The 25,073-nt window shown below is 41.0% G+C and overlaps 4 protein-coding genes across 5 annotated transcripts; all 4 read left to right on the top strand.

Annotated features, from left to right (window-relative positions):
* Positions 1 to 73: 73 nt before the first annotated feature.
* On the top strand, positions 74 to 5,233 carry depdc4 (DEP domain containing 4). Its single transcript, XM_069520161.1, has 9 exons — positions 74 to 230; positions 830 to 1,253; positions 1,627 to 1,775; positions 1,884 to 2,073; positions 2,196 to 2,443; positions 2,622 to 2,764; positions 2,977 to 3,102; positions 3,525 to 3,603; positions 3,823 to 5,233. The coding sequence occupies exons 1-9, from the start codon at positions 152 to 154 to the stop codon at positions 4,020 to 4,022; spliced, it is 1,638 nt and encodes a 545-aa protein (XP_069376262.1). The 5' UTR covers positions 74 to 151; the 3' UTR covers positions 4,023 to 5,233.
* A 757-nt stretch (positions 5,234 to 5,990) lies between these two features.
* Positions 5,991 to 16,764, top strand: scyl2 (SCY1 like pseudokinase 2). 2 transcript variants are annotated; one of them, XM_069519566.1, is made up of 19 exons: positions 5,994 to 6,169; positions 7,762 to 7,958; positions 8,474 to 8,631; positions 9,002 to 9,146; positions 9,341 to 9,490; positions 9,623 to 9,844; positions 10,008 to 10,124; positions 10,230 to 10,355; positions 10,479 to 10,655; positions 10,917 to 10,928; positions 11,136 to 11,258; positions 11,452 to 11,565; positions 11,658 to 11,790; positions 11,905 to 12,023; positions 12,624 to 12,724; positions 12,900 to 12,969; positions 13,084 to 13,167; positions 13,259 to 13,381; positions 13,472 to 16,764. In XM_069519566.1, exons 2-19 carry the CDS (start codon positions 7,782 to 7,784, stop codon positions 14,102 to 14,104), a joined length of 2,784 nt encoding a protein of 927 aa, XP_069375667.1. In that variant the 5' UTR covers positions 5,994 to 6,169; positions 7,762 to 7,781; the 3' UTR covers positions 14,105 to 16,764. The 2 variants fall into 2 exon arrangements, with proteins under 2 accessions (XP_019947964.1, XP_069375667.1); XM_020092405.2 differs by lacking the exon at positions 10,917 to 10,928 and having other exon boundaries at positions 5,991 to 6,169.
* Positions 16,765 to 17,594: 830 nt separating this feature from the next.
* Positions 17,595 to 20,280, top strand: LOC109632754 (4-galactosyl-N-acetylglucosaminide 3-alpha-L-fucosyltransferase 9-like). The gene is made up of 2 exons (XM_069519568.1): positions 17,595 to 17,726; positions 18,764 to 20,280. Exon 2 carries the CDS (start codon positions 18,773 to 18,775, stop codon positions 19,940 to 19,942), a length of 1,170 nt encoding a protein of 389 aa, XP_069375669.1. The 5' UTR covers positions 17,595 to 17,726; positions 18,764 to 18,772; the 3' UTR covers positions 19,943 to 20,280.
* Positions 20,281 to 21,542: 1,262 nt separating this feature from the next.
* On the top strand, positions 21,543 to 24,350 carry LOC138406749 (4-galactosyl-N-acetylglucosaminide 3-alpha-L-fucosyltransferase 9-like). Its single transcript, XM_069519567.1, has 2 exons — positions 21,543 to 21,655; positions 22,825 to 24,350. The coding sequence occupies exon 2, from the start codon at positions 22,834 to 22,836 to the stop codon at positions 24,010 to 24,012; it is 1,179 nt and encodes a 392-aa protein (XP_069375668.1). The 5' UTR covers positions 21,543 to 21,655; positions 22,825 to 22,833; the 3' UTR covers positions 24,013 to 24,350.
* Positions 24,351 to 25,073: the final 723 nt, after the last annotated feature.

Below are 25,073 nucleotides of genomic sequence, written 5' to 3'. Positions count from 1 at the left end.
TGAACAATCTCAAAGTCCTGAGCTGACAAGGTGAAGCAGAGTGTGGTGTAATGCGTGGTGCTGCCTGTGGGGGGCGGCGGTGCGCGCTCAGAGGAAGAAGAAGAAGAAGAAGAAGCAGCGCAGGAGCGTGCCGACGTCACGCGCAGAGCTCATGATGGCGGTGGATTTGACGCCTCGCTTCAGGAGGTTGAACAGCAGAACGAGAAGTTTGCGTGAAAACATACATCACGGTGAGTTCTGAACGTTAACGCTCGATGCGTTTCGCGTAACGTAGTTTCACTCGACGTCGAAACAGGTGAACGATGGAAGCTCGCGTGCGGTATTTTAAATGAGAATCGATTCCACACGTCAGACACGTATGTGGTATCTGCTGTATACCATTGGGTGTGAATTCACTCTAGTAAACTACATAGTACACTATATATACTGTATATCTAATACACGGTAATACAGTGTGTGTGTGTGTGTGTGTGTAGGGTTAGGGTTTGAAACTCTTTGCGTTTTGAATCAGTCACATCAGATAGTTTTAATGTGTGATCACTTATCAAGGCCCATTATTTTTATAAGATCATTTGTTTATGACTCATTTATGACTCAAATCTATAATAACTATCTATCTATTTATTTATGTATGTCTCCATTATTTTACTTTTATCCTTTAAACTTTCTTTGTTTACCTGCCTTTGTGTTTTTATTTAATTACATTAATTAAAATTGTATGTATTTATTTATATTAGTTTCACAATATCTTTAGGTTCAGTCCGCCCGAACATTTTTACCTATTTACCTATTTTGACCCGTTTTCCTCTAACCCTGTGTCTTCTAATAGTTTTCTCAGGGCCCTTTGGTGCCACTCAGCTGTGGCACAACATCATCCAGGCCCTACAAACCCAGGTGGAGGTGCGTCGCTGCAGGAGGCACCTACGAGTCCATGCCGAATGTTTCACAGGCTCAGATGCTGTGGACACCGTCCTCAGCTATCTGATGCAGAATGTGGTGTTTTGCACGAGTGAAGTGTCTCGTCTCAAAGCTGCTCGGCTCTGCCAGGCTTTGATGGAGGCGAAGGTGTTTGAGCCAGTGGGCACAAAGCTGTTTCGCAGAGACAAGGAAGTGACGTTTGAGGACAGCAGCTGCAGCCTTTACCGTTTTCTGGAATATAAAGTGTTACCCAGCTCTTCCATGAAGGGATGCACTAGTGTCACAGAAAACATGTCACCAGAGGAGCTGGAGACTAAGAGGAAGAAGAGCTCCAGGTTTCTTTCACATTTCATTTATTATATTGAAGCTTCACTAATTATACTCAGTTTGGAGGACTTGTTTTTGAATTTATATGAATATGAACATATTTATATTGTTATGTGAGACTAGATAATGTCTGCTTTGAAAATCATTAATACTGCCTTCATGGGTTTTAAAGGAGTCATTGAATCAATTAAAAGTAAAAACACAGTAAAATATACTATGACCGTCTCTGTATGTGTGAATGTGGCCATATTCTTAACGTTTTATTCCAGAGGGTCGTGAACCTCCTAAAACTGATCTTAATATATATAAGCACTAAGTCTACAAGACTTCAAAAAGTCACTTTTTATATATTTTGAATCACCAGAGTTATTCTCTCCGCAGAAGTGAATTGAGAACAATCTCCAATCCTCTTGCTGTCGGACCATCAGATAAGAGGGTTGAGAGGCTGCTGAGGAACATCAACCTGCGGCCAACCATGTCACCAGGTTTAAATACATCTGCAGCATCTTCTGTTTTTCTGTCCAAGGCTGGTAAGGCTGGTCTGTTAGTATTTGACACCACAACTAATATCCTGTACAAGATTGATCAAAAAGCACATTGAAAAGATATTGCACCAATGGTTTCTATTTCTTTCACAGTGGTGGATGAGGTTTGGAAGCAGCAGACGCTGCTGCAACTGCTGCAGATAGTGGAGTTGCCCATGCTGGACTGCATTCTCACCTCCAGTGTTGAGCCTCAGGCCTGCAGAGCTCTTCTGACCACCCAGGACCTGGTTATCTCCAACACATGCCTGGAGAGAGAGCTGCCCGACGCCCTGAACCTGCCCCAGTTAGTGCTCTGATTAATACTTTTTTTGCACACTAGAATGAAATAATGCTCTGGTTGTCCACATATTTTTTCTCCCGGGACAGTAAAATTGTATTTTGCTCTGTTTCGTCCTTTTATCTCAGGTTGGATGGGTGGCTGTCGGCTGCAGCAGACTGTTTGGAGCTCTTCCCCGACCAGCTGATTGTGTTTGCAGGGGAGCAGCTCCGCCAAGGCAGCGATGGAACTGCAGAGGATGGAAATGCAGAGCAGATGTCAACCCAGAAGAGACTGCTCTTTGACACCATTGCCAAGTACTACAGTGGACAGGAAAAAGCTCCACTTCTCTCAGGACGCTACCTGGATATACATGTTGCAATTCTGAATCTCCTGGGTGAGAGTTGAAATGTTTAATGGTGGTTTTTATGATTTATGTGTAGATTTGTGAACCAATTTCTGACTTGATTTCAAATGATGAGTGATTGCACATATGAAGCATTACTCTTCATTCTCTTCGGGTGAGAATCCTGTCTGTTTGCTCCGTCTCATGACCATGTCTTCTTTCTTTCTAGATGGGGGGAAGGTGCAGGATTCCATCAAAGCATCTCAGTTGTGTTTGCGACTTCTGGAGAGAAGTGTGAGAGATGAGCTGCGGAGATTACTGGCCTTCATGGCCACGGCAGCTCACCCAGATGCCTGTCGTCTACAGAAACAAGTAGGACACTCGTCTCCTTCTAAATTTCACCATCAGCTCCAGCTTTGTTGCACACATTTATAGAATATTAAAAAAGACAATAAATGATTAAGCACATAACTTATTTTTAGATTTGTTCACAGCTCTTTTTAGTAGTGTTATTACCACGATGGGGAGGCAGTTAATATGTCGTAGTCTAACAATCACTGGTATTCTGTTATGTTTCCTTTCAGACTGATAACAGGGCCTTGGTATGCCGCACTTTTCAGAGAGCAGTTGTCCAGAATCACGAACTGACTCGATCCCAGAGTGAAACCCTGGTTCTGTTTCTCATGGACAGTCACACTGAGCTCTTCAAGGTGCACTTCTCTTCTCTCAGTCTTGTTTGTGAACATTGATAGGTAGAGAAGTTAAACAAAAGTAAAATTAAATATAAATAAATATATAGAAATACATTTTTCAGAATGACATAAAACAGTACTTCACTTTATGTTGATCTCTTAATGTATGTAGACTGTAAACATACAGACACAAACGGTGAAAGTTTTTATAAGTGCTTTAGGTTCAGACGACATTTTGGCTCATTTCTATTAACAGCTATCTGCTTATGTAAATATGCAAATAAATTAAACCGACGTTACCAGATGCATTTCAGTCAATATGTTCCGCCTCATGTGTTTGTTAACCTGCGAGCAACCAAAGCCTGCTCTTACAAACCAAAAGGCTTCCATCACCAATTCCTTTTTCTTCTTTTTTCTCTTTTGTCCTCTAATAATTACAGACCCCTACATCCCTTATTGAAGCTGTGCGGAGAACACTGAGGACTATGCAGCTGGGGAAAGACCCTGATTCAATTGCCAGTAAGTCAAACACGACTGTGACTAAATATGCACAACTTACACCACCACAAAAAACTTGTGTATATAAAACCCTTCAGAACTTGTATGTGTTACTCTCCATGAAACACGACACTATCCTTTGAGACAATGTTTGAAGTCTCTAATCACACTTAGTGACACATACAGTTAATTATTTATTGATTATTTTTTCATCAAGGCCTTCTCCTATGTGCTTTGCAGCATTCACCTTCTGCCAGCAGGTGACACCGCAGGAGTACGAGGACCAGCGTGAGGCTACCACCCTGGAGAGCCTCAAGCAGCTTCTATGTGATATTTCCTCAAGTGAGAGCATGTCTGCCAAGGACAAGAGGAGGCTACTCAAAGAGTTCGAAAAGCACCACCCTGTGGTTTTCCTCCAACATTTCTCCGGCACCTTCTGAAACGTAAAGCTGGAGGGTTTGATTGTCAAGGTGCACTTGACAAAGCCAGTGTGCGATGGTACAGCTCTTACACGGAGGAATGATACAATTGTAGCTAGGTCTGTTAAAACATGCTGGCCTTATAATACTGGATGCTTTAAAAACTGCCATACTTTTAAATCTAGTGTGTATAGATTGATTGATGCCTTATGTAAATGTTTCCGCAACATAGATGTGTGGCTGCAGCCTCCCTAATTTCCTTTAAATCACAGTGAGCGGCAATAGTTGAGGCTTTATTTGCAGCTACGCTTCAAGTCTCACAATGGGTGTTTTGGTTTTTTGAGCAATACAGAAACTGTAGTGGAGACACAAGGGTCTGGGGGTTAGCACTTTTGCCTCACACAGCAAGAAGGTTCCCGGTTTGAATCCAAGCTTTGCCAGGCACCTTTCTGTGAGGAGTTTGCATGTTTTCCCCATGACTGTGTGGGATTTCTGTGGGTATTCCAGCTTCCTCCCCCAGTCCAACAACGTGCAGACATGGGGACTAGTTGAGTACATCAGTAATACTAATTTTAGGTTGTAGAAATTCAAGATTTTTAAAGAGCGAATTTGTCATAAGCACCGTGGATTCTTCTGAAATGACCATGAAATATAATTAAGTTATGAAACATAACAAAAGGGATCACTGGAATAAGTTTTATCAGCCATTTAGCCGGCTGGGAAACAGCTAATGTCCTAACTTCATTGTGCAAGTTAGGAAAAGCGATTGTGCACTTTGATCAGGAAGTAATATTCATACATATCAAGTGAAGAATATCATAAAGCAGCCATTTTGTTTTGGTTTTGAAGTTTTACTGAAGCATGCTATTGTGCATTTGGAAAAAACACTAATCTAGCTGAAGTTTAACACAGGATGTAAATTGTTTTTGTTAGAGGTGAAGCACAATGTTTCCTTTCTGTGAAAATGAATATGAAATGTGTGAGTGTCAAGCTAACAGTAGCTCAGGTTAATATGCAGTATAATATTTGAATGGGGATTTTAGTGACAGTAACTCGGTTGGATTTGTTTTGATGAAGTCTTGTTCATAAAAACAAAAGTTGCTCTCAAATCTTCAGTCAGCATCTTTTGTTCTGTGTGCCAACACTAAAATCATGTTAGAATGCACTTTAAAATGCTGAAACATGCTTTATTTTCTGTTTGAATAAAATGTGTAATTAATCTCAAATAAAAATGTTTCCATTCAATTATTTAGTGAATCAATATCCTCCTTCTCAGATTCTGTTTCCACTGCAAATGGTTTGGTCACACTTCACACCTGTACTTTAAAATCTATATGTCTGCTGGTTATTCCCAGATCTCAGCTGCTGACTAAGGGCGCCCAGGCTTTCGGCGTTAGAGCCCTGAAACTGGAACAGTTGACTTATTGAGATTTTTTAAATCTCTTCCTAAAATATTTTCTACCACAGAGCTTCTATGAATGTCTAATTGAACTGACTTTTGATTTGACAGCAGTCCTTTTAATCTCCAATTTTTCTTTTTGTGAAGCACTTTTTTGAAACATATAAAAATTATTATTATATTATAATGATGGTGCACAGTATGTAGCTATAGGGTCACGAATTACCTCATAGAAGTATAAATATGAGGCTTTAACAGGCTTGGGCAATACACAACTGTAGCCGATGCTAAAGTTTGGCCACCACCGGGCAAAATAAATATTTTTAGATATAGATATGAGATATTAAAAAAGGAAATTACAAACAGTAAAATGAGTTAAATCCTCTTTATATACAGTCTATGGTTAAATCTGACATCGATAGTTGATGACTCCATTGTAATGATATGACATGAAGATATAAATACACATCCTTATAATACAAGTGAAAGAGTAACAATCGTAAATAATTGATATTACACATGAAGAATTTGGCACTTTATTGACGCGCACTGGAAAATAAAAGTCAGATGACGTCGATGCACCTGACGCCATCAAAAAAAACAAACAAACCCGGAAGTCTGGTTGTTAGCTCCTCAGCGCGCTAAGCTAAGTCCTGTCGTATGCGGCTGGAAGACATGGGGTCTGTGGTTATCTGTCTGTACTGACAGCGCTACTGCCGAGAGGCCACAGGTTTCAAGAAAACAACCCGAGAGACATTTTCATACGAAGGCAAGTGGCCGGAGGGGGTGGGGGGTCGGGATATTGTTGTTGATGACAATAACGCAACTGTCTTACTTGCGCGTTGTGGGCTAGTTAGCTTGGCTACGTGACCACCGTGATCTACTCGTGTGAAAAAGCCTTTAGCTGTTAACCACGGCGATGTCAGCTTCCTGGGCCGCACGGGAGAGATGGGGGTTTGGAGAGATTGCCCCTGAACCACGGTGTCACAGCGCTGCGACAGTTCTGTCTTTTGATGTGTGCGTATACGGGCTCAACAGGACGGCTAACGTGGCTAACGTGGCTAACGTCGAGGTTTTTTCTTGTCAACCGGACGTGACAGTCTGTCGTAGCGACACAATACAAGTTTAAAAACGCGCCTGCACCAAGCTGAGATGTGGTTTAAGTGACCTGTCAAAACACAACACAGTCCTGGCACCGATACTCTGCCTGCTATCCTGGCGGCTAACGTTTTAGCCACTGTGCTAGGCTAAGGTAGGCTGTGTGGTGAGATGACTAACTGTATTAGTTGGTTTGTTAATGTTTAGTCAATTGTAAGACAACGATACAATGATTTATTAAAAAACTTGAAACTGCATTAACTCTGAATTTACTTTGCATACACTTCACACCTGCATCCTCTACTGTACATAGCATTGAATGTTTTTACATTCGCTCACATTCACTTTCTTACTTTCTCTAAATAATAGTAATACACTTAATTTACGTAGCAGCTTTCAAAACGCAGTTACGAGGTGCTTCACAAGTTAAGAATGACAAAATGCAAACAATAAGAAACAAATATCAATAATGCATAAGTGTTACTGATGTGTAAAGAATAAAATGAGATGAAACAAAACATTAGAAAATGATTAAAATAGAAAATAAGATCAGAACTAGGAGAAAGTGCACCTATAAAAATGTGTCTTTAAAAGAGGAGAGGGAGTTTGCCAGAAGGATCTGCTTGTTGAGGACCTCTGGTCCTCAGCTGGGAATGTGGCGAGGCGAGTAGGGTCTTGGGTTACGACCGGGCAGATATGGCGTTAAAAGATCCGAAATGTACTTTGGTGCAAGTCCAGAACTGTACTGGACTATTTTTTTCCCCATCAGCATGCTAGGGGAAGTATTCTGTATAAAGAAAATACAAAATTTAATTGAGAAAGACAAAACTTAAAACCAGAACCAAACATATTGTGCATAGGTAAAAGAGTGTATGAATAAGCTGTTGCCATTATTTGGCCATGTTTCTGTCTGTCATGTTCTTTTGTGTGACTTCCTGTTCCCTAAAATTTTATCAAGTAGCCCTGTAAGATTTTGAAAGAGATACTTCACTGTGGTGTGCATGAGTTTGCTCTGAATCATTTTTTCGGGGGACAGATTGTCCTATTATGGTGCATATTCTCCTCAGCTCAAGCTGGATGCTGACTGGAGCTTTGATGCGCAAATTTTAAAGCAGGTTCCTTGGATTGCATGTCGAATGGATTGTTTTGCTTATGTTAGGCTATTAAAAAGAGTTCAGCTATAGCTGCCTCTGTCAGTGACTGCAAAAACTGGTTTACAACTCTTTCGATAAAAACTGTATTTTTCTCTCCCTCTCTCCTCAGCTGCCAGGTCAGGCCTCAACATGGAATCTATGCTTAACAAGCTTAAAAGCACTGTTACTAAGGTAACAGCAGATGTCACCAGCGCTGTCATGGGCAACCCGGTGACACGAGAGTTTGAGGTTGGACGACATATTGCCAGCGGTGGGCCTGGAATGTGCTGGAGAATCTACAATGGCACCAAGAAGTCCACCAAACAGGTGAGTGTTAATATCTGCACCTTGATCAGATCAACTCCAACTCAATCCTGCTATTGATACGCTGGGGCCCATATATTTCAGAGCCGCTCAAACAGAGAAGTCTAGAAATGCTGCTGGCCCTGTTTTAATTTGAAAACTCTATAGCTGCATTTTAGTAAAAACGGCCGAAATTGAGATGTTTGGAAACCATGATGTAGATACTCCCAGCTGTTTGCTGATTGAGTCATTTTCCGTCATGACGCAACCTTCCCTGATTTGTCAGGTTCCTATCACATGACCCTGTTTTGGAGGAAACTACCAGCATTTGCCTCGGGTACCAGTGTAGAACGTAATACAGTTATTCAATTACAGGCTGGGCCGAGCCGGTTTTCTTTGCTAAAAGCTGTTTCGCAGTTACAATGATGCAAGTGCTCACATGTGTAGGAGACAAGTTATTTTTCAAACAACAACTTTCCATACCAGAAATAACTGTGGTACTTGTTTCTTCTCCTTATTGTTTGTCTTTGACCATAAAGGAAGTGGCAGTGTTTGTGTTCGATAAGAAGGTGGTTGATAAGTATCAGAAATTTGAGAAGGACCAAATCGTTGATTCACTGAAAAGAGGAGTGCAACAGCTGACCAGGCTGCGTCATCCCCGTCTCCTGACTGTGCAGCATCCTCTGGAGGAGTCACGGTGAATAACACACTCACACAAACACATGTATCAAGGATGAACTGAATGAGTCACAAGTCAAAGAGGGCCTTGACATTTATGACAAACAAAAATTGGAGCGACCACATTTGTCTGCTTCTGTGTGATTTAGTGTGTGAACAGATGCTTGTCATGACCTAAACAGTCAATAGACTAGTTCCTTTATAATGTTTATCCCCTGACAACAAAATAAGGTAGATATATTCCTGTGCTTGCTTTTTCTGCCACTGTCTTTCTTTAAGTTTCGCGTCAGCCCTTCACGGTTCTTGCCTTTGGCTGTTTTGTTAATTTTTTCTACATGTTCAATACATCAACCTTCAAAGTGATGTTATTTCTTGTGTGTGGCCATCAGGGACTGCCTGGCGTTCTGTACAGAGCCGGTGTTTGCAAGTCTGTCCAATGTGCTGGGCCACTGGGACAACCTGCCGAGCCCTGTGCCCAACGACATCAAGGAGTACAAGCTCTATGATGTAGAGACCAAGTATGGCTTGCTACAGGTGAGAGTGCTCAGAGGTTAACATGTAATCTATAATTATAATGTTACACCATGGGTCCTTACTTTGTTGTGACATGGGTGTGGGTTTATCATTTCTGTTGGGCTCTGATCTTTATCCATGTGAGTGTAGAACCAAACAATGTGCTTGTACTTTATCTATCATACCCTGACATTTTAATGTATCTGTCTCTTCAGATCTCAGAAGGTATGTCCTTCCTCCACAGTGGGGTGAAAATGGTTCATGGCAACTTGTGTCCAGAGAACATAATCCTCAACAAGAGTGGAGCCTGGAAAATCATGGGCTTTGACTTCAGCATCTCCTCGACAAACCCCTCAGATGCTGAGGTATGCTGAGGATTTCTGTATCTTAGTATGAGGGCCTACACCCAAGCTTACTGCCTGCAAGAAGCTCCACCAAATCCATGTCTCATAGTGTTGTAACATCTTTACGTTCTCATATCCTCTCTTCCCTTTCAGCCCAAGTACACATGTAAAGAGTGGGAGCCCATCCTTCCTCCACTCTGCCTCCCCAACCCTGAGTACCTGGCCCCTGAGTACATCCTGTCTGTCAGCTGTGACTCTGCCTCCGACATGTACTCACTGGGTGTGGTCATGCATGCCATCTTCAATGAGGGCAAGCCCGTTTTCCAGGTCAACAAGCATGACATTTTCAAGAGCTTCAGCCGACAGCTTGACCAGGTAAAGTAGACGTGTGCGGAGTGTGAAGCTGTGACAACGGATCATCAATTTTCACAACATTATGAGAGTTGCGCTCTGTAAGCACAAAAATGAAAACAAAACGTAACTAGACACTGTGCTAATGTGTGTTTTACTGTTCTTTTCAATCATTTTTTCATTGTAGCTGAGCAGCATGAGTCCAGCACTGCTAAACAAGATCCCAGAGGAGGTGCGGGAGCACGTCAAAATGCTGCTCAGTGTCACGCCCAATGTCCGGCCTGATGCTGACCAGTTGACCAAGGTTTGTAATATAATGTACAGTCACAAATCACATAGTATATTGTTTAAACTTGTGTTGGAACACGCTTCTTATTTTTTCCACATTTTCTGGATGTCAACTTTTCAGATTCCATTTTTTGACGACGTGGGTGCTGTCACTCTTCAGTATTTTGACTCCCTTTTCCAAAGGGACAACCTACAGAAGTCTCAGTTCTATAAAGGCCTCCCCAAAGTCCTTCCCAAACTGCCCAAGGTACATGCTTTTATATTTTCCAAAAGGAAATGTATAGCATATTGGGTGGAAAGGCTTTCCAATGCCCTCCAATGAAAACGCAGAATTTCAGTCTGAAGTCGTTGCTTCTTTAACCTTTTGCAGAGAGTGGTGGTGTATCGAATCTTGCCATCATTGACCTCTGAGTTCATCAACCCCGACATGGTTCCCTTCGTGCTGCCCAATGTGCTGCTGATCGCAGAGGAGTGCACAAAAGAGGAGTACATTCGTCTCATCCTGCCTGACCTCACACCTGTTTTCAAACAGCAAGAGCCTATTCAGGTACAAAGGCATAAAACACTTACATGAGGCTACAAACCCCAACTGGTTGCTATAGACACTGTACAGTTTAAATAAAGCTTTATGAGATTATATGTTCTAATATTGTTTCTGTTTTAAAATCACTGTAAACAGTCTCTGGCAGTTGTTTGTTTGAGGTTGTGAAAGTGAGATTGAGTGAGTGAAGAACGTTCTCTGTTTGGGCTCAGTCTATAACTTCATCAAGACTTGTCTCTCTGTATTTTTCTTTCCATGCCTCCTTAGGCTAGTAACATGGTGAGTGGTCTCTGTTGTGAATATATTCCAGTAACATCAGCTAGTGTATTTGTTGTGTTGTCGATGTTGTAGCACTAAAAAAGCCCTATTAAAGCCACTGTAATCCCAGACTCTACCTACGTCCACTTAACCACCATACTTATGAGTAGAAGGTATGACAGTGTCCTCTTGCTTTTGACTGTTCCTAACTGTCCCTGTGCTTTGCAGATCCTGCTGATCTTCCTGCAGAAGATGGACCTGCTGCTGACCAAAACACCGCCAGAAGAAATCAAGAACAGCGTGTTGCCTATGGTCTACAGAGCTCTTGGAGCCCCGTCTGTACAGATCCAGGTACAGGGCCGGAATTTAGTATTGAAATCAGTATTAACTCAATAAAGCACAAACAAGAAAGGTGATTCTTTTTTTGTCACCTGCTGATACCCTTTGTCTCTTTTAGTGTTAATCTTGAGAGAACAGTGAGGATAGATGCTGTCCTAAGCATCATAAAAATGTCATATTTCATGTCTTATCTGCACCCGAGCAGGAGCTGTGTCTGAACATCATCCCCACATTTGCCAACCTGATTGACTACCCGTCCATGAAGAACTCCCTCATTCCTCGGATCAAAACAGCCTGCCTGCAGACCTCCTCACTAGCTGTGAGTCTTGATTAGATATTTTCCTCCTCTCAATATATACTGTATGTATTTTAACTTTGTCTTAATTTGTATTTTCCCTTGTTACTGTACAGGTACGAGTGAACTCTCTGGTGTGTCTAGGGAAGATCTTGGAGTATCTAGACAAGTGGTTTGTCATTGATGAGATCCTGCCCTTCTTACAACAGATTCCCTCCAGAGAACCAGCAGTGCTCATGGGCATCCTAGGTAAAGAGCATGAACTCTCCCCGTTCCACTTTCAACTCATGTGCTTGAAAGAATTGAGCAACCTCTTCCTTTTCTTGATTATTGGTTATTTAAATTACTTTCTCCTGGTTTTAGGAATTTATAAATGCACATTCAGCCACAAGAAGCTGGGCATTCCAAAAGAGCACCTCGCTACCAAGAGCCTGCCCCACCTCGTCTCTCTTAGTATAGACAACAACCTCAATCTGAATCAGGTACTATACAGCATTAACATTTTAAATTCAAATGTAATTTTCAAAGAATCCAGTACACTCTTAAGCTGCTTTCACACATGCACTGAGCTCCAGAGACCCACTTGACCTTCTCTGGAAAGGCTGTATGTGTGACTGCAAATATCCGTGTGAGAGCCTCCAGACTTTCTGCGCAGTTTCTCCAGCTAAAAATCTGCAGAATATCCGAATGAGCCCATGTGAGAACACAACAGGAGATCCACTGCAGGATTCACAGCAAGCGAGCGTCACCTTGGTGATATTTTTAACATGTGAAAGCTTCAAAAATGAAAAAGCAGTTCCAGAGACATAGAAGACACCAACAAAGATGTCAAGAGAGCTTTTGGCCGACGCCTGTGTCTGAAGTGATCCCCATAAAAGAATTAATACATTTCGTCCAGCCTCTGCCTGCTGCACCACCACGCTCCGGAGAAATCGTGAAAAGGGCTCTTCCAGTTAAAGCCTATGTAGTCGTGGCATTTACCTGCAAATCTGAAAGAGACGCATCATATTATCTTAATTTGTAATTTGTATCATCTGCACAGTTCATTTTTATGCAAGTTGCATCTTATTTGATCCACTCAGTTTAACTCGTTTATGGCGGTTATACGCGAAATGCTGAGTCGCATGGAGACTGAACACAAGACCAAGTTGGAGCAGCTGCACATCATGCAGGAGCAGCAGAGGTGTGTGTGTGCATTCATTTATATCACGCTACACTGATTAATTCACTTTGATTATTAATCAAATAGTCATAAAAAATGTTTAGATAAATTTGCTAAGACATCTAAGGTAATTGGATCTCGAATTGAAAGCATCAAGTTCCCTCGGTTTTCTGATTTCTGTTGTCTCTTCCAACAGGAGTCTAAACATTTCAAACCCAGGGAACCAATCAGAGGAGACAAAGAGTCCACCAAGCTCCAGCAACCAGGTGAGAGGCCGATTACATGTTCAAAGATCAGAGAACATGAATATACCGACTGACGTTTGCAAATTTCATGTTTTTGAATATCTGTAATGCGATGATTCAAATGTTTTCTTTCAGATTGATGTTATCTTTGGCAGCACAGGGGTTAATGGAAAAGAGAATGGGTCTGCACCAGCTGCAGCAGCCTCACAGCCTAATAGGGTATGGAAATAATTCCACACCTCATTTATACAAAATGTCCCCTTTGCTTTCCTGTTATTTCATAGTCTCTTTCCCCTTGAACCCCCTCTAGATGTCTCTGACTCTTGAGGAGAAACAGCGATTGGCTAAGGAGCAGGAACAAGCAGCCAAACTGAGGAACCAGCAGCCGTTGGCACCACAGACTATCAAACCAGCCGCCACCACCAACTCACAGGTACAAACAGCACGCTTCAAACACACCATCAAGCTCCAACACTGCTGATTTGTGAAGATCAATCTCACCTTATTTAATGTTGCATTGCAGACTAAGGATCTGACCAGCAGCCTTCTCAACAACATGACGTCGCTAAACAGCCTGTCTTTGGCCAACACAGCACGACCAGCCCCAGTGCAGGGCAACACCATGTCTGCCTTTCCCTCCTCCAGCCCCATGGTTGGCTCCATGGGCACCCCAGTCTCTAATGGCTTCAATGCACCTATGGGCTTCCAGACAGGGGGCATGGGGATGGGCATTCGTCCCACGGGCCCTGGCCTCTATGGCGGCATGGCCACCACCACCAGCACCCCAAACTTCGGCGCTCTCACACAGAATCATACATCCATTGGGCAGACAAACAAAGCCCCCGACATGTCAGCCTTGGACAGTCTTTTTACACCCAGCAAACCCAAAGTCAGCCTCAACCAAATGGGTCCCATAGTCGCACCTGGAACCAATACACCCTGGCTCAATCAGTTCGGTTCAGCCCAGAACGCTCAATCTCAGATGCAGGGTGTCCCAGTAGGTTCTGGAGGGGTGCCCACTGGGTTTGGGATGCAGGCAAACCCTTTTTTCAGCCCGCAGAACTTTTCTCAATCTGCTGCTGCCCCTAATATGAACCAAAGTGGAGTTAAACATTGTGCATCTGTCAATAATGACCTGAAAGACTTATTCGGGTGAATATATGTGAAAAGATGGCAGGTGAAGTATCTTATTTTAATAACTATGGACGGAACAGCCTTGAATTCTCACAGAAACAGACTGATTGAATGTGAAGCTTTGAAATCCCTTCAAGGATGTTGCTGTCTGTATTTTTAAATTCGACCTGGTTTCAAATTCTGAATCTTGCTCACATTCTGCTGGCGAATTAACCTGCACCTGAATTCAATATCTACCTGACCAGAAGGACTAAAAGGTTATGGTGGGAACTACTTCTTCTATACTGTGTTCTTTAAATGCTTGGGTTTTCTTACTGTTTTGTACTCAACATTCTTGGGAATCCAAATGGCAATGGGTTGAGATGAATCCCAACTCAATTTATTCAGGAAGGTGTTAGTGTGCATATCATGAATGAGTGTTTTTCTCCTCTCGAAACAGCTGCAGAATTAGAATCACCCCCAAGGTGGCGCACATCTGCTCACTTTCAGGCTACTGTACCTTTATCGTGTCTCCAGGCTTTTTTAGGATTCGCAGCATGTCGAAACTGATCAGACTGTTGTCTTGAAAAACAAGTATACCGCATACACCTAAATGAGCCCAGTGGGAGATGGCTTCAAGTGTAGCACTGCAGTTACTGATCTGCAGCCAGTAAGCTCCTCTGAAGAGACGGAGACGAGAGCAACCCAAACGCAGTCCGTCTCCATGGCAACTGTTTCTCTGCAGCACCTTCATTTCGAGAGCACAGGTTGGATTTATGGTCCAGGCTGCTCTTTTTTTCCCCATCACTTAATTAGATATCTAAAAAAGGGAAAGATTAGTTTTGTCAGGTCAGTGTTTGTTTAAAACCACTTCACGTCCTTTTGTTAAAGCAACACTGTGCAACTTTTTTACTTTAAAACAGCAGCTTCAGAATCAGTTTGATGGTTGAAAAACTTGGAATAAGGAGAATGTTAACTTTTATTCCCTCTCCTCACTCTGAGCATTCGTTCTTGCTCTATGTAAGTTTGGTGAGTGGGTACGATCTCCTGTGAGACGCGATTGCATCATGTTTGACATCACAAACATCCAAGACGGAGGCGCTCTCTCCCCGCGCTGTCTCGCCAAACTAGCATGTTCACCTGGGTGACATATTTACAGCTTGTCAGAATTGGGTCCAGCTAGTTCAAGAGTAATGCTGAACTGTAGATCAGTTAAATAGACCTCGGAGTCATTAAAAACCTGCGTTTCTCTCCAATATTCAGTGAGGAAACTTTGAAAATATGAAGAATTCTAAACAGCTTGTATTTGTTACAGTGGCAGCTCTTCTGGTTCAGGAAGCTGGGGATCATGGGTATTATCCACCATTCAACAAGAAATTTATGTTTTTTTTGTTTTTTTTTTACTTTATGAAAAAACCTATTAATCTCTTGAATTTGAAGCCCAGCAGAAGGAATCACCACATGTGGCTGCAGGGGGCGCTGTTGATCAGAAAATTACTAAGTGTTGCTTGAACAAAAAACATTGAATGTGTGTCTATAAATGCAGTATGAGTGGAGTGTGTCTGATTTTGGGTTACGGTGTGTTGAGTAATTATCATACCAGTGTCTTTTTAGGGAGATGCTAATGTTAAAAGCGATTAAAAATAAATAAATAAAGATCACATGCGATGCTTAGGCTGTTGTGCCTTACATGGGTACATATGTGGAACTAGACGAACAGCACTCATCTGTTACTTGAGAATTCTTTTTTTTCCCTGTTAATCAGTTGTCTGCTTTTCAAACTACTTGATTTATCGCATGTTACTGAACTCGACCACTAATCATTCCTGATTATCTCCGACCAATAACTTATTACTTTCCACAGCTGGATTCCACTGTACCATTTCTGTTGATTTTGTACAGGTGAAGATATCATTCTATATTTTGATTTCAGCACTTTTCAGCTTTCAGAAGACATGTCCCGGCGACAATATGAAGTGTAAATATATAGATATTTTAAAAAGCGATCGCTCTGTCAGGGCCCCTGGCTTTTTTATGTTCTGTTGATAGTGGTGAAGAGGCCTTAGATGAGTCGTGTGCAATAATCCTTCTTGGTTGTTGAGGGTGGAAATTGATTGGCTCAAGCAGCTTTATCTCCACTAACCTACAGGAACGTCATAATCTTTCTGATTACCAAAACTACTTACTGTTGGTCTGTGCGCATTCTAAATTGTAAACTTTTGAAATGGCACCCTTTTCAGTTTTTTAAATGCACCTTGGACACAGTTTCAGCCAACAGTTAGCATGAACACGCTGAAGCGTTACATCTTATCGGATTAACTTTTTCTTTTGCCACCCATTCAGGGTGAGCCGTCTCTCCGGCAGCATGGCATCCACATACTCTTGAATTTGACTCTTCAGGTTCTGTTAATTCCCCCATTTTTGTCATACGTCACAAAAAAGACATCTGTGGTTGAAATCTTCTCTCATCACTAGAATCAACATGCACTGTGTTAGTTTTGATTTGATCTTTGCAGCGTGTCTCTCACTGGCAGAAACCCCCCTGCCTAGAAGCAGAAAACTAAAATCTTATTCTTCTACGAGATTGTTTGTATACTACTGCTGTCATATATGTGTTGTGTGGCCTGTGTTATGTGTTGAGGTGCTGGTCTCTGAGGTGGCTCAATGAAAATCTGTACATATAAAGGACAAGTACACAATCTATGCTCTCAGAGCATTGTCTTTATTTGCACATCATTTCAGATACTCTTACAAAGGGTAACATGCACCAAATACATATAAGGTCACATTGAATTGATAGTGAAAAAGTGATAGTTCCCGTCAAATGCATTAAAACGAAGGTAACGATTTCAAACGGTTTTGAAATGAGTAGAGAACGTACATATATTTATATATATATATGTATATATATATTTACATACATGTACGTACTCATTTCAAAACCATTTCAAATCGTTAAGGTGTTTCGGAGGACACATAGCGCATATGTCTGACAATTTTGGTCTTTTGTCTTTTATGTGACAAGGTGTTTATTTATGGTTTTATTATTCTGTAGACTCAGTCAATAAGTTCTCTCCAGCGGAAGATCCGAAATGCTAAATCAATTCTAAAATGTACTGAAAGCTAAAATCACAGTAGAGTCCTCTCTTTTAGCAGATTTTGTGGAAAGTGTCAGTCTGTCTGTAAATTGCGTAGTCTCTTTCGGCTCAGGCATGTTAATGGAGGTGAAGAGAGAAGTTTGTCTATGACTGCAGCCTAAACCTGTTAAACAGAAGTTTGACTATAGCTGCAGCCTAAACCTGTTAAACAGAAGTTTGTCTATGACTGCAGCCTAAACCTGTTAAACAGAAGTTTGTCTATGACTGCAGCCTAAACCTGTTAAACAGAAGTTTGTCTATGACTGCAGCCTAAACCTGTTAAACAGAAGTTTGTCTATGACTGCAGCCTAAAAGTGTTAAACAGAAGTTTGTCTATAGCTGCAGCCTAAACCTGTTAAACAGAAATTTGATATCGCTTTCTCTGGTGACACAGTTGGGAAAAACACCTTGCGGTCAATAGATAGGGGGAGGTTGGTGAGATACAACTGCTGCCACAGACCTACCTGAGACTCAACCAGAGAGGAACATCACATTCACTGTTATGTACCTGTCCTTTTCTCCATCTAGGTGAGACTGTCATGTTTATGGCTTTACCTTAATGGAGTCTCTGTACAATTGTCATACGTTTTATTACAAATAACATTTTTAATTTTAAAAGTACTGAGCAGTTTGTATTATGTCTAGGAGAAATGTGGTGGATAGTTATTGGTTTCTCTATTTATAGTTTGGTCATTAGAGTTTGATGTTCATGAAAACACACAGTATCGTCGTCCTTTATTATTGCCTCTGCTGTTCATTTAGACGCGAGCCCAGATTTGAGTGTTATACAGTGTTATTTGGCAGGGCTGTAAAAAATATCTGGAAGGTGCTTCATCTTACTCATGAAGCTGCACATCTTTCATTTTCCTCAATCATTTTTAGTTGGATTTTGTGCTTTTATTATTTGTGCAATGCATTCTGGCCAAAATTTGTTGGAAATCTGGAGTTAGTGCGGGTTAGGGTTAGACGTTGAGGCTTAAAAATGCCAGCAGTCAAAATCTATTATTATAAATGTGAAATTGTAAATGTGACAATTAGTGATTCGGTACCTTAAGGAATTTCGACTTTCTTGTCACTTTAGTAAAAAAGACACGGAAAAGACTGTGATACACAGCAGAGAATGCGCCGAAACATATGGAATGGTACTTGGGTTTCAACAAAAACAAGTCATTCCAGTTGCCTACTTAGCCATTGACAGTATATAAGAAATGCAACTCCTGAATTTTTGACTGAGAAAAACGTCACAGGTATTATGATATGGATTTTTTGTAGAGAAAATCTCCAATAACATCACCAAGTGACGTTACGATTACTAAGGGTCACTTTCACAGTTTCAGAAAGAAAAGCTGCACCCAGTTTCACCACAGGCAAAACAAACAGCCCATTCCAAACAGACAAGTTTAGAACAAGTTCTAGTCAAAATTCCTACATTCATGTATTAGCTGTTAAAAGCAAATTTAGAAATTGACATAAAATACACTTATTGTATTAAGTGAAGTGTGGGCTCAAAGTTACAACCTGTGTACAGAAATATTCAAATCAAACACAACCTTTTTTCTCTCCAGAGGTGAACCATGTCCTTCTCAAGCTGCCAGATGACTCGTCCGCGCCAAATTGCCTTTGGCTGCGTACTGTTGGTGTGTTTCCTGGTCATTTTTTTAACATACTACAAGTTTGAAATCAAGTTCCCTGATTTCAGTGTTTATCTGAAGAGAGGAAATCATTCTTGTGTGTGTCCTGTGGAGGCACAGACCCAGGGCTCAAACCAAAACCGTTCCTCGGAGCAGCACGAGGAAGCACCTACCGATGGTCCCCAGAAGATCCAGGATGTGGAGGTGGAGGCTGAGCCCGACACTCTCCTGTTGATTTGGATGTGGCCATTTAACGAAAAATACGATCTCACCTGCGATACGGTAAATTATAAAGGATGCCGCTTGACTGATGATAAGTCTCTTTACCACGAAGCCCACGGGGTTCTCTTCCACCACGTGAACATTGACGAAAATCTGGAAAACATGCCAAGTGAGCCACGTCCCTGGTTTCAGAAATGGGTGTGGTTAAACATGGAGCCACCTCCAAACTGCAAAAAATTACCTGGACTTGATAACTTGTTCAACGTGACATCCTGTTATCGCTTAGATTCACATATCCCAGTGCATTATGGGCATTTAGAGCCACATACATCTGAGGTGGAGAGTTTCCAGCTGCCAACCAAGGACAAGTTGGTTTGTTGGATTGTGAGCAACTGGCATGAGGGGCTCAAAAGAGTTCAGTACTACAACGAACTGAAAGAACACATCCACATAGAAACTTATGGGAAGGCTTTTGGCAAACATGTAGATGCTGAAAGCTATACTAGCATTGTCTCAAGTTGTAAATTCTATCTCGCCTTTGAAAACTCTCAACACACAGATTATATCACAGAGAAGTTATTCAATCCCATGAAACTGGGAACTGTACCCGTAGTTCTGGGCACAACGAGAAGAAACTACGAAGACCAAGTCCCAGGCGACGCTTTCATTCATGTCGATGACTTTCCCACTCCAAAGGAGCTGGCAGAGAGACTCCTTCACCTTGAACAGAATACTGCTGAATATATGACATTCTTTGATTGGAAAAAGAGGTATAGAATTCAACACTTTTATTATGGAACGGAACATGCCTGCAAAACTTGTCGTTACTTACAAAAAAACAGAGGACACCATGCTTGTCATTCTCTTACTCATTGGTTCTGGGATACATAGTACAAAAAAGAGCATTGATCCAATTATGTTTTAGTTTAGTTCACTGATGAGAATGGCCTGAAGGGAACTTTTTGGGTGAAGGAATCGTAATATCAACCGGTGTTTTTTATGGAGGTTAGGTTTCCATTGCTGTTTGTTTGTCTGTTTGAATGGTTATGCAAAAACTACTGAAACAGTTGTATTGAAACTTGGTAGAAGGGTGAGGTCTGGGCCATGGAGGAACTCTACATCGCCAACAGACTCCTTTAAATAGATTCTCTCATTGTTGTATGTAAACTTCTTTCCTTAACTCTTGTAAGGCCTAACAAGAACAACAATAAATCCTGGAAAATGTGCAATTGTGTGTCTCTCTTGAATTTTTGTTATTAACTATAATCTTTTATAGGAGAACTAAATTTGTTAAAACTCCAAACAAGAACCATAATTGTCTGGCAGAAATACGTGTTAAGTGCTCTTTTTAAAACAGCATTAAACTTCAACTTCCTAAGACGTACACTTTTAGAACTGTGCAGTATGATATTTCAGATACATGAACAACCAATTGAATACAGATAGATTGTGAGATATTGAGCTCAGTGAGTCTTTGCCAATACAGTAGTAAAGACTCTGGGGCTGTCTAGTGGCCATTTGAATATTTGAATATGCCACAGTAGGAAAGATCCATTCACATACAGTATAACAAAAATAATGATGACTGGATTAAATTTGGCGACCTCATTTTTAAGGCCCTGGTGTTGTGGAGGCTGGCTAACTGGGAAATAAGAAGTAGTAGTGGTAGTATTAAAAGTAGGCCAGTAGTTGGATGGATCCTCCAATTGTGCCATATAGAGCACCTTTAGTAGTGCAACATATATTGCTAATAGTAGAGACTGTGCAATGGTCTCCCTATGACACCACATTTAAATTCACTAGATCCTCTTTTTTATTTGGAGCCACACCAACTTGCCCACAAATATATCAGTCTCCTAAATATGCCGGAATTGTTTTCATCATGTCTACGCATTATCCCTGGGAAATCTGTGGAAGTGTCCGAAGACATCCTGAAAATGTTAAAGAAAGGGATAAAAGAAACATTCCTGATCTGCCACTTTCTTCAGCTCCATGCCAAAATTGAATGGGTTCTTCTTGGCCCATGTCCCATTCTTCCATTAAGTGTCGTAGGAATCCATCCAGTAGTTTTTGTGTTATTCTACAAACCAACCACCAAACAAAAATAATTGCATCTTGTTGTGACACAGGAAAAATCACTGAAAGTCAGTAGTGAGATATGATTGACTGAGGGAGAGGCTGGGAACCTGTTTAACCTGTCGACCTAAGTCAGTCACAACAATTTCCCCACTGGGATCAATAAAGTTCATCTATCTATCATCTACTTAGTGAAGCGCACAAACCCTCATCATACGCTGGTTCTGCCCCTTAAGATTGAAGTAATTTTCTGAATCACTTGAAGTAGATCTTGTCCTTTGTTGTCAATACATTATGTAGTGGCCATGTTCAGGTGGGAAAACACTTACCTGACGTGCTCTGAGTCGAGCTGGTCTCTGGTTTCAAATGTGGGCTCTGCCGTCAAACCCTGTGATAGTGATCAAACAGCATTACTGAAATTCCTATTAGACTGACAAACCAGATCTCCAGACAAAAGCACAACCTAGACTTGTAACCAGAGAGAGAGACATCGGTCATTTGGATCTACCTGTGCTTTTCTACATCAAGGTGAGACTGTTGCTTCAAGTTTATGGCTTTACCTTATAGGTCCAGTGTGTAAGATTTCGGTGAAAGGGATCTATTGGCAGAAATTTAATGTAGAATAATCCTCATGATGTTTTCACTAGTTCGTTTCATCTAAATTGTATAAATTGTTGTTTTCTTTACCCTAGAAAAGCCCCTTTATATTTAAATATTCTATATTTTAATCAAGGGGTCCTCTCTACAGGGGCCGCCATGTTTTTTATATTAGTCCAGACTGAACAGACTAAACACCTTTTGAGTTTTTATGACAACTGAAGCTACCACAGGTTCTCTTTCATGTTTGGGAGGGGAGGGTAACGTGAGGGGTGTTCAGCTGCAACATGCAACTTCAACTCTAGATATCACTAAATTCTAAACACTGGACCTTTAATGGAGTCTCTGTACAATTTCCATATGTTTTATGAAACAAATTAATCCATTTTAATAGTACAGAGCAGTTTGTATGATTTTTCTTTTGTCTGCTTGTGCGACCCTCTCATTGAGAACACACAGAGCATCAAACAAATCTGTTCATACTCTATGATCATCGCGTTTTATTAAATTGAAAGAAAGAAAAAAGCTTTTTTCCATTTTTCTTTAGATTTAAAGTCAATTTGTATTTTAATAGAAGACTTATAAAGCCCTTCTTACTTTTTAAAAAATGTCTGACGCTAGTATAAATTGTTAGGTTCAATAACGCATTTCTCTAGTTATTGGTTTCTTCCATTATAGTTTGGTCATTAGTGTTTGATGTTCATGAAAACACACAGTATCTTTGTCCTTTATTCTCACCTCTGCTGTTCCCATAGACGCGAGCTTAGATCTGAATGATATTCATGGCAGGGCTGTAAAAAATATCTGTAAGGTTCTTCATCTTACTCATGAAGCCACACATCTTTTGATCAACAAAATGTCCATTAACATCACCAAGTGGCCTTACAATTACCGCAGGTCATGTTTACAGTTTCAGAAGGAAAAGCTGAAACTGTTAAAGGCAGTTTTAGAAATGGAAATAAAATGTTATTATATCAACTGATTTGTGGGCTCCAAATCAAGCTGTAGTAACAACATGTGTGTACAGATAAAAACATAGAAAACAACTTCTTTCAAATCAAATGTTCTGTCTTCAATAACCAGATCTTTTGTCTCTCCAGACGTGAACCATGTCCTTGGCGAGCTGCCAGATGACTCGTCCGCGCCATATTGCCTTCAGCTGCGTACTGTTGTTGTGTTTCCTGGTCATTTTTTTAACATACTACTACACACTTGAAAACAAGTTCCCTGGCGATGATTTCAGTGTTTATCTGAAGAGAGGAAATCATTCTTGTGTGTATCCTGTGGAGGCACAGACCCAGGGCTCAAACCAAAACCGTTCCTCGGAGCAGCACGAGGAAGCACCTACCGATGGTCCCCAGAAGATCCAGGATGTGAAGGTGGAGGCTGAGCCCAACACTCTCCTGTTGATTTGGATGTGGCCATTTAACGAAAAATACGATCTCACCTGCGATACGGTAAATTATAAAGGATGCCGCTTGACTGATGACAAGTCTCTTTACCACGAAGCCCACGGGGTTCTCTTCCACCACGTGAACATTGATGAAAATCTGGAAAACATGCCAAGTGAGCCACGTCCCTGGTTTCAGAAATGGGTGTGGTTAAACTTGGAGCCACCTCCAAACTGCAGAAAATTACCTGGACTTGATAACTTGTTCAACGTGACATCCTGTTATCGCTTAGATTCACATATCCCAGTGCATTATGGGTTTTTGGAGCCACATACATCTGAGGTGGAGAGTTTCCAGCTGCCAACCAAGGACAAGTTGGTTTGTTGGATTGTGAGCAACTGGCATGAGGGGCTCAAAAGAGTTCAGTACTACAACGAACTGAAAGAACACATCCACATAGAAACTTATGGGAAGGCTTTTGGCAAACATGTAGATGATGAAAGCTATGCTAGCATTGTCTCAAGTTGTAAATTCTATCTCTCCTTTGAAAACTCTCAACACACAGATTATATCACAGAGAAGTTATTCACTCCCATGAAACTGGGAGCTGTACCCGTAGCTCTGGGCACAACGAGAAGAAACTACGAAGACCAAGTCCCAGGCGACGCTTTCATTCATGTCGATGACTTTCCCACTCCAAAGGAGCTGGCGGAGAGACTCCTTCACCTTGATCAGAATACTGCTGAATATATGACATTCTTTGATTGGAAAAAGAGGTATAGAATTCAACACTTTTATCATGGAACGGAACATGCCTGCAAAACTTGTCGTTACTTACAAAAAAACAGAAGACACCATGCTTGTCATTCTCTTACTCATTGGTTCTGGGATACATAGTACAAAAAAGAGCATTGATCCAATTATGTTTTAGTTTAGTTCACTGATGACAATGGCCTGAAGGGAACTTTTTGGGTGAAGGAATCGTAATATCAACCGGTGTTTTTTATGGAGGTTAGGTTTTCATTGCTGTTTGTTTGTCTGTTTGAATGGTTATGCAAAAACTACTGAAACAGTTTTATTGAAACTTGGTAGAAGGGTGAGGTCTGGGCCATGGAGGAACTCTACATCGCCAACAGTCTCCTTTAAATAGATTCTCTCATTGTTGTATGTAAACTTCTTTCCTTAACTCTTGTAAGGCCTAACAAGAACAACAATAAATCCTGGAAAATGTGCAATTGTGTGTCTTTCTTGAATTTTTGTTATTAACTATAATCTTTTATAGGAAAACTAAATTTGTTAAAGCTCTAAACAAGAACCATAATTGTCTGGCAGAAATACGTGTTAAGTGCTCTTTTTAAAACAGCATTAAACTTCAACTTCCTAAGACGTACACTTTTAGAACTGTGCAGTATGATATTTCAGACACATGAACAACCAATTGAATACAGATAGATTGTGAGATATTGAGCTCAGTGAGTCTTTGCCAATACAGTAGTAAAGACTCTGGGGCTGTCTAGTGGCCATTTGAATATTTTAATATGCCACAGTAGGAAAGATCCATTCACATACAGTATAACAAAAATAATGATGACTGGATTAAAATTTGCGACCTCATTTTTAAGGCCCTGGTGTTGTGGAGGCTGGCTAACTGGGAAATAAGAAGTAGTAGTGGTAGTATTAAAAGTAGGCCAGTAGTTGGATGGATCCTCCAATTGTGCCATATAGAGCACCTTTAGTAGTGCAACATATATTGCTAATAGTAGAGACTGTGCAATGGTCTCCCTATGACACCACATTTAAATTCACTAGATCCTCTTTTTTATTTGGAGCCACACCAACTTGCACACAAATATATCAGTCTCCTAAATATGCCGGAATTGTTTTCATCATGTCTACGCATTATCCCTGGGAAATCTGTGGAAGTGTCCGAAGACATCCTGAAAATGTTAAAGAAAGGG

This window comes from Paralichthys olivaceus, chromosome 23 (assembly GCF_024713975.1).
Source record: "Paralichthys olivaceus isolate ysfri-2021 chromosome 23, ASM2471397v2, whole genome shotgun sequence".
In the NCBI taxonomy this organism is placed as follows: Eukaryota; Metazoa; Chordata; class Actinopteri; order Pleuronectiformes; family Paralichthyidae; genus Paralichthys; species Paralichthys olivaceus.
This window is presented reverse-complemented; position numbering and strand designations above follow the sequence as displayed.